The 9612-nt window shown below is 42.5% G+C and overlaps 1 protein-coding gene across 1 annotated transcript in view; it reads left to right on the forward strand.

Moving 5' to 3' along the window:
• MAP3K9 (mitogen-activated protein kinase kinase kinase 9) overlaps nt 1-9612 on the forward strand; it is a 103874-nt gene that overhangs the window by 52846 nt on the left and 41416 nt on the right. The window contains 2 exon segments of the mRNA XM_006025196.2: nt 9463-9608; nt 9611-9612. The exon segment at nt 9611-9612 is cut by the window's right edge and continues 54 nt beyond it. Coding sequence (XP_006025258.2) covers nt 9463-9608; nt 9611-9612 — 148 coding nt within the window.

The raw sequence follows: 9612 nt of genomic DNA on the forward strand, positions 1-9612 counted from the left end.
TTTAGGAAGTTGGAAAACCACTGCCTTAGTGTTCCCATGCACTGAATGGATTGTTTATCCACCATTCACACAGAGCAACTGTGCACGCTCTATCCTAGATCTGCAGGGAATAAGAAGGTCTTTGCTCGCAAGCTTTTGTTTCTGGCTCCAGTGCAGGTGAACAAGGGAGCTGAGAGTAGGGAGCATTCCTTGTGCCTTATTGTTCCTGTTGGCTTCCAGATGACATGGAAAGGAAAGCTGCCTGCCTCCTAATACTGACTTAATTAGCCCAGGAGGTTTGGTGGGAATCAATTTGGAACAAAGGATGAGTGGTGAGAGGACTGGGATTAGATTAAGACCTGGGCAGGAGGGGTGGAAAACTGCGTTGTGGAGGCTGGAGGAGGTTGATTGCATGCATAACAGGAAGTTTGATAAGCAGATGGGGATGGTGATTGGAAATAGGAGTTGTGGGGATGGAGATTGGGACTAGGTGAGGAATTTGGGATTTGAATAAGGGAATGGGGATGATGGGACACAGTTGGGTTGAAGTGGAAGCTCAGTGGAAACGGGAGTAAAAGGCTTTTTCTCCTGCAGAGTATGTTCCTTCCAGAATCCAAAATAGAACTTTGGGGTCGTGAGTCTTGTTCCTTTGCTGTTGGTAAAAAGTTGTGGTGCCCACTGGTGATGTGCTTGTCTTGTTGACATCTAGTGGAAGTTTATGTACAAAATAGTAACTTAGTACAGCATCAATTGCTCACTTTAAGCAGTAGAGTTCTCCCCTATGAACCAATATATTCAAACCCAGCTGATGAACCTTGTGCATGTGGGTATATTGCGCGCAACCAGAGGTTGAGCTCACTGAACCCCCTCCCATTACGGACATATTGGAAGCAGAGCTGTGCCTGCTTTGGCAAAGACTCCAGGGGCAGGTGGGGAGAAGAGGGGAGTAGTACCATTCTGCTTGCTTCACTAATCCCTTGTTCCCCAGATGCATTGTTTGGTGCAGCACTATGCTGCTTGGATCCTGTAGCCAGGCAGGGGCAGTGCAGGGCTTCCCCTGCCACCGCGAAGACTCCCAGCATAGGAAATTCTGAGGTCCATTTATAGTTGGTGTTTGGGGCAGCTGCCTTGCTCATCCTCTCCTAGTTACGCTGTGGCATGCGACGGAATTTGTTTGAGGTTTTTCAGTCCTATGTCTGAAAAACAAGGATGTTTTATCATAAAACCTACTGACTTTGCAGCCTTGATATTCTTTTAACTTTGATTAAATCTTAAGCCTATAAACTATCTCACCATCCACATCTGCATGTCTGCAGTTCATCTTTTGCTTTTAATATTCTAAAGCCTTTGACCTCCTTTTTCACAGCAGCCTGCATGGAGAGAGCTGGAATTGTTGCAAGTGTTAATAAGCAAGACATCTCTCCTTGGGAAGAGAAGGGGTTATGCCCAGGCTATGCTGAAGCAGGCTGATGGTGACTGATAACTAACATATGCTGAATGTTTCTGCTGAGTCAGCTCTCCCTGTTCTCAAAATGCCTGAAACCTATACCTAGTATCTTGGCTGCCAACCAGGTCTTTCTTTAAAGATGGGAGAGTAAAAGAGTTTTATACCTCAATGCTGCCATTCTTTTCCTATGTCTAGTTTTCATCCTGGTCTGTTGAATTAATAGTCTGGCAGGGGACAAATTTCCTGTTAATAGGTTGTTCATATTTGTAATGGGTGGGTGGGTGCATTTGCCCTATTTGAGTGTTCCCAGTCTAGGTTTTATTAGACAACACTTAAGAAAATAACCATTTCTGGGAAGGCTTAGAAGCTTTTTGTCTCGTATTTTACTGAAATCACCTCCTTGTTCTTGATTCTGTTCTGAGTGTACTGTACAGTGCTATAAAATGATGGAAAGATTGATTTATAACAGCTTTGTGGACTATAAGTGACCTGGGTTAGGCAAATTGTTGCTCATTTGTATTGTCCTGTTGCCTAGGGAGCTTAACTGAGGCATAACAGCCAGAGTCTGCACCCTGGGCAGCAGTGATGGTGGCAGGAGCTGGGCTGGATGCTGCAGCTGTGGCTGCACCAGCTGGCCTGGCAGTGATAGCTGCTGTTCTTGCCCTCCCTCTCTCACTCCAAGTGGACACTTGCAGTGGGTGCCCTGGTTGCCCATTCGTCGTTATGCAACTGGACCTCAGTATAGGCTAGAACCAAATTGCGTTAGGCAGTTTAAACACAGAACAAAAAGATGGTCCCTTCTGAAGGCAGCTTAAAATCAATGTATCAGATAACAGAGAGCATGTAGGTATTGATAAAGGAAAACAAAGAAACCATGAGACAGTATTGGTCAGGATTATAGGTAGTGGTTGTAGTATATATACTAGCACTCTGTTAAATTGTTTGTACACAACACAGTAAAGGAGAAGAGTTAGTATTATGGATGTCTACAGGGAGCTCCTTCCAAGGATGAAGGGCAACGTGGGTGGGCTATGGACACTGGCATCATAAGCTAATTGAAGGTAGGGTCAGTCTTTCTGTACTAAATTTGCTAAATAGGCTGAAGACGGCCTGTGAAGGGATGCAGGGTTACTTTACTTTGTAAAATTTGGTGATTTAGATTTGGCCTGTAGGAACATGAAGCTGAGCAATCCTAGGGAGGAAGGAAAGTGTCATATAGTGACTTGTATGTGGAAATGGAAACAGGAATTGGAGATTTGAGCATAAGTCCAGATTTTACATTGTCCTTCTCTCTTGCATTTATTCTGGCATTTCATTATCTTTTCTATGTGAAAAAAAGAAAACTACTTGAACATAAAAAGTCTCAGTACTGATTTTTTTTTGTTAGACTCAAATTGAGGTAACTTTCCGAATCCTCTGCAAACTAAGCAACAGGATTAAGATGACTTCCAGGCTGAATGGGTTCTATATCCGGACAATGATGCCCACTTCTCCCTTGTGGCTATAGAGGTGACTAAGACAGGAATGTGATCCTCTTTGTAAAGAGCCTGCCCATTGTTCTGCTTGCAGCTTGCAGCAAGGGATCATTAAGTTCTTTTGCAGAGGTTTACAATATTGCTTAACAAAATAATGTGTTTTTTTCTGTTTCAAAATTGCACTTTACTCCTGTTTTTTAAAGCCCACATATAACTGGATGCAAATTTCTAGTTAAGTTAGACTGTTTTGACTGTTTCCTGAGGGAATGGTGGCTCCCATGAAAAATTAACCCAGACAGATGTCCTGAAATGCACTTGCTTCTTTGTGAGGATCCATAAGAGATCTGTGGATGCATCTTTGAGATCTTTTTTCCACTGGTAATGATAATTCGGGTGGTAAGCTGTTTGCTTTTGTTACCACAATTTAGGTTAGCTGAAAGAGAAGCACTGCCTGCGGATACCAAGGAGAAACATCTTTACCACAATTTCTTGGGAATGCCTCAGTCACTGCTGCTACTGCTACTACTACTACTAATGGTGACTTCAGTGATATGTGTTTCCAACCTCAGCAGGACAAATTGAACATTTAGTTCCACACTAGCTAGCTTTGCTCCATGCCCATCAACAGAGTTTGAGAAAGGACATTTCACTGCTGTTCAGTTGCAAATCTTTGCTTTCAGTGAAACCCTAGGTGAGACAGAGGGGTGGAGCAGCACTTTATTAAGCCTTCAGAGCCTCCTCCTACTTGCTGGAATCAGGAGGGAAGTGGAGCATTGGCAACATTAGTAAGTGACTCGTTGGAGTTTATTCCTTAGCTCTGACTACCTGCAAATAGAACTGATCAAAAAGATCTTTGACAGAGCCATATTCCATCACAATCAATTTAATTGAAATTGAAGTGCTTTGTGGGATGTCTGACTTCATGACGTTTTTAGGAAAAAGCCATTTTTTTTGTTTCGACTTCATTACAATAATATATATAATTTAAATAATTTTCATTTAATGAAAAATCTTGTCAAAATGAACAAAAGTACAATGTCAAAACAAAACACTGATTTTTCTGAATCAGTATTTAAAGACTTTCTTTCATGGGAAATTGCAAGTTTGTCTTTGTTTTAATTCAGAACTTTTTTCTTTCTTTCTTTCTTTCTTTCTTTCCAAACAAATAGCCCTCTAGCACGCAACACTTCTTGAACCTTTGCAGAATATGAAAGAAACTTCTTCCTATCTTCAGAAAAGGCATGACGTAGGCAGCAGCCTGAAAATTTACCTCTCATTACTAGGATTATCTTGGTTCCCCACTCAGGAGCTGACCACAATTTCTGGAGAATGTGCCATTACAAAATGAATTTGAATTTATGCCTGAAGGAAAAAAACTTTTGAAAAGCCCGTAACCGTGATGTTCTACTCTGTACCATGCTGTTAGCTAATAAGAAATACAGAAGCAATATATGGTAGTTTCTGTCCCACTGAGCCTGTTCTTCATTTGTGGCTTCATCCTTGGTCCCTACACAATCTGCAATTCGGATATAGGTGAGATGGAAAAGTATACTTATCCCATTGCAAACCAGTCCCACACACATGAAGGGAGTCTAAAGCACACAGAAGAAATGATCGACCAAAAATATGACTTTCATTTAGCTGAATAAGTTCTATAAGTGAGAATTTGCCCTTTGCCAAGAGAGAAATCAATTGACATATCGAGGGATGGGGCAAGAGATTGCATCCTCTGCACTTAGGCTGGGCTGTACATGTACAGTGAACTCTGAGCTCTTTGCAGGTTTCTGCCAGAGCTCTTCATGAGCAGTGAGCTTTTGGCTCCCCAGCTGATTGGGGCTGGGTCTGGCTGGAGCCCCTGCTGTCAAGCAACTTGGGCCCAGGTGGTAAACACTGCTACTGTTCACCATTGCTTCCCATTCCCGTTGAATTCGTCAGCAGGGGAGAGGAGGAGATAAGTGGCTTCAGTAGCAATCACCCTCTGGGCAGACCCCTCCTGTGCCCAAAACTTGTGCAACACAGTCAAAAGGGGTAAGACTGCATCACTGCACCCCTTCTGGGTATGCCCCTGAAGAGATCTAATTTTCAGTCAGCTCAGCATTGGTCTTACCTGCCCCCCCACCCCCTTTTTTAACACACCTGCTTATAATGACCTTGCTCCAAATACATACTGCAGTTATAAACTAGGCATCATCAGAAGTTGTGCTTCTTTCTTTAATATGGCTACAATTAGTTGTGGAATTATCCTATTTGAGTGATTATTTGCTTGTACTTAATTCTCTCTCTCCTGCTATCCTTTTTGACAATACAGACCTAACTTTCTTAGGAACCAATATAAACAAATTAATAAATATTAATAATTAATAGGGCTGTCAGATGATCACAGTTAACATTCACAATGAACACATTCATTGGTTCTTGCATTAATGTTTTTTAATGTGTTCATTGCGCATGTGGTTTTGGAGCTCCACTCTGCCACCTCTGGGCTGCCCAGCAGGCCAGCAGTGGCAATGCAGAGTACTGCAGAGCAGCCCAGGTGCGGGCACCAACTGGCTGCAGCAGGAGGAGAGGGGTGGACGGACCCCCCCCCCCCCCCCCGCACAGGCTGCACGCTGTATGTAGAACACCGCTGCGCTGGTAAGTCTGTGGAGGGGAAAGGGTAGGGGGAATGGAAGAGGTCGGGGGTGGGGTTAGATTGAGGCCCCCACAGTGAGGGAGGGAATGGAGCAGGGGCAGGCACTGGGGTGAATGGGGGGCCGTGGTGGGTCGGGAGATAGACCTGCAGGTGGCTTGTGCGGGGCAGGGAGGACTCCCCTCTGCTGTGTGCACCCCTGGGGGAGGCATGGGAGGGCATGTACCCCCTGGGTTTGTGCATGGGGCAGAGGTGGACTGCCTGCTGCAGGCTGGGACTCTGTGCCCTTCTGCCTTTGCCCCAGGAGCTGCACGCTGGCTGTGCCATGTGTCCCTTGCCTGCCTGCCTGGTGGTGGGAGGTACAACATGGTGTCACATGGCTCCCGGGGAAAAGGCAGCAGGGCTCAGAGCCTCAGCCCGGAGCAGGCAGCCTGCCTCCACCCCGTGCACAAATCCAGAAGGTATATGCCCCCCATGCCTACCCCAGGGATGCACACAGCCATGGGGAGCCCCCGCACCCTTGGACCACCCACCCATAGCTCCGTCCCACAACCTGCACCAGCCCCAGGGTCCCATTCACCCCAGCATCTGCCCCTTCCCCTCCACAGACTTACCTGCTCTGTGTGTGTGTGTGTGTGTATGTGTCCCTCGCTCCCAAGCCACAGCACCCCACACAAGCACCCACAGCCCCCCCCCCCATCTTCATAAATCCCCCCCACATACACTCACGCACCACACCTACCTCCCAACCGTACAAAAGCATAATTTTGAGTTTTCTGCACAGAATTGTGAGTTTTTAGCTATGTGATTAAAATCATGATTAATTGCGACTTATTTTTTAAATTGTGCAACTAATCGTTTGATGGCCCTAATAATGAATAAATATAGATGTGTAATAACAATATTTTCATACTCAAGAATGGATCAGGGGTGGGAGATTGTTCAATTGTACCACCCTTTGATTCCTAATCCCCTCAAAGTTTAAATGCAACTGCCTGACGGCAATAACATTTCTATTCAGGCAGCAGTGAGTGAGTTAGTTGACTTCATGGCTCGTTGTAATCTACCTCAGTGGTTTTCAAACTTCCTGAAGTCACAGAATGGTCTCTTATCTCTTCTTCTGCTGTGGAACCCCTACAGTGGCTCCATGGGCTGTGTGTGCTGACATGGAGCCAGGCATCCCAGTCCAGGAATGGCAGCGCACTGCCTCCCAGTTCACTTTAACCTCTTTATGGAGCCCCTGATGATCTGTCGTGGAACCCCAGGGATCCATGGAACACGGTCTAAAAGCACTGAACTACCCGATTCCTTCAAAACCCTTCATTCCACAGGTGGTTTTGATATTCCATTAATCAAACTTCCCTTTCTTCTGCAATCCTGCTGTTTCTTAGCTGCTTCTGGTAATCTAGCTCCTATTTCAGTTCTCTGCAGACTGATTTTAAGTTTAGCTAAAAACATTAACTCAACTGTGGAAGTAACTTTCAGTGACGCACTGGATGCATTTTCAAGATGCTTAGGAAGGCTAGATTTTGTTTTATGAATCTGAAAATGAATATACATTTTATTCTACTGATTATACTAATGAAACAACATATTTTGATTATTTTTGTCTAGTATTGTGTTTGTATACATAATACATGATATAGCAAATTAAGTTCCAATTAAGTTATATTTATTTTTCTTTGATCTTAAATTGAATGATATAGTCTTAGGCACTTAGGTTATTAGTAAAGTCTCTAGTTTCTTTTTAACTGGAGAAAGATGTCAAAATCCTTAATCTGCCGATGCTCATACCTTACCACTATCTGCTACAGTATGGTATGATTCACTGCTGGACAGACTGAAAATGCAGATTTGTTTTTCTTGATTCATTTTTTTTTGAATGACCAAAAAAAGAGGCCTTAGCCTCTTGCCCCCTGCAAATACAGCAACTTTGTGACTAGCAGCATACTTTTGCCTTATCTTCCATTGTTCTCTCTTATGTCATTTGCACCAACACAAAGGGGCTGTTAAGATGCTACCAAGGCAGAGTAGAAGTGTTTGGCATCTGTTTAGCGCTGATGTAAATGACAGCAGTAGTAGCAGAGCAAGAGAGCTCAGACAAGGATTCTTGTATATTGTAGCAAGCTGAGCATAATTCTTTAGCAGCAACCCTTTTTTTCTTTTACTGCCTTTGTAATCGAGTAGAAACTTTGGCAGCTTAGTTTAAAATACAAATCAAAATGCTTTAAAATAATTGTGTAAATAAATAATATAGTCAATACAGTCCCCGTCATATTCAATATTAAATCTGGATTAGCTTTTACCATTCACAAACTTTCCATTTTCAAATGGTATCTATCTATATTGCCACTGATGCCTAATCACAGCTCAAATGTTGCCAGAAAAAAAGAAGGGTTTGGCTCTTAGGATTGGCACCTAAGAGGTCATGGAAGTTGGTTTCAAATTGTAGGTTGACCACTTTAGCTGGATTTTTGCATTAAACTGATTAACAGTGACACATTTAATATTGTCAGTTAAGTTTGTTATCTTTGAATTTCGGAGTTAACTTGCTGAGATGAATAGAGTGGTTCAAACTTGTTAAGGTATTATTTTGAGGTATCTGCAGACTTGAAAAGGCAGTGCATTGATTTACAGTCAGTTGGTTTTAAGATTTTATTTGCCAGCATTATAAATAAAAACCTTAAGATTCTGTAGCAGAGTTTCATGTAAAAGACGGAATCGGTATCAAATTCTATAGAATATGGTAGGCCCTACCCAGAGCTAATGGTGAAAATGGACTTGAGATATATGGTGGTTCAACTTGATTATGTAATTGTATTACAGCTTTACCCTAGTGTAGTGCACTTGAAGTGGTAACTGGTTGCAGTCCTGTTGTTTCTGTCTTTACCTTTGTCCCATCCTGGCACTCCACTGTGGTGCATTAGATGTAGCATATCTACTCAGCCAAACTGTGACTATTAATTTTAAAAGCTTGAGGCTCCCAATAAAAGAACATTTAAAGGGCCTGAGTTTTGAGAAAGTGCCAAGCACCAGTTTTCTCTAAAGTAAAATATCTTTCTCTAAAATATTTCAAATTGGGCATCTAAAATATTGAAGCAGCTCTGATCACTAGTCACATTTGAAAATCTTAACCTTAATATCAGAATGTATAAGACTTCCACTCCAGCATATTAATTATAATCATGTATCCACATTTATGGGCATCTCTGATAAGAAATTTTTCTAACCCATTCAATAAAGGTGCAATAATTGGTTTACTTAGAAAAGATTAATTAAGATGGTGCGTATCACACCTACCCTTTCTCTGGATTTCTAGAAGCTACAGTGGTTCACTCCCCTTCCTCAGAGGATTGTTTTGTCGAACAATGCTACAGAACATACTATACTAAACTGTTATGCTGAGTTTACTTGTTCCTTGGGTAGCTTAAATAGAAGTTTAAAAAAAATCAAGGTCCCTGCATCTCTAGCACCTCAGAAGTGAATATTAGACACTAACTGATTATTCTGACTTGTGCTATAGGTCCTTTCTGAAGTTTTTGTTCAGTTTTGATCAGATAGAACAGTAGATCTATCTACATGAGAGTTTACTTAAGGTCTGAATAAAAACTGAGCCAGAATAAACTGAATAAAAAAGTATTTCAGGTTGGAGCCCTTTCCATGTCTAACATCCTTGTTTTCATATTTTGGCTACATTGACTGTTTATTAGTAAGAAGACAGCTGTTCATTCCTCAACAGATTAATAGAGCAATTCAAGACCTCTTAAAAATCATGATGATAATGTGTTGAGTGACAGGCTGAAAGTCAAGGCAAGATTTAAAGTTGGGAAATGGCTTCTCTTGGCAGGAAGACTTTTTTTTTCCTTCTTTTTTGAATAAATCCTAGCCACATGATGCATGCCTTTCACTTTTTTCCCCCCCCTCTCCTCTAGTATTGATACTTGAGAAGGTGGAAAATGGAGATCTGAGCAACAAGATACTGAAGATCACTGATTTCGGCCTGGCCAGAGAATGGCATAAAACCACCAAAATGAGTGCTGCTGGGACATATGCCTGGATGGCTCCTGAGGTCATCCGCTCTT

Source organism: Alligator sinensis, unplaced genomic scaffold, assembly GCF_000455745.1.
Source record: "Alligator sinensis unplaced genomic scaffold, ASM45574v1 scaffold768_3, whole genome shotgun sequence".
Taxonomy (NCBI): domain Eukaryota; kingdom Metazoa; phylum Chordata; order Crocodylia; family Alligatoridae; genus Alligator; species Alligator sinensis.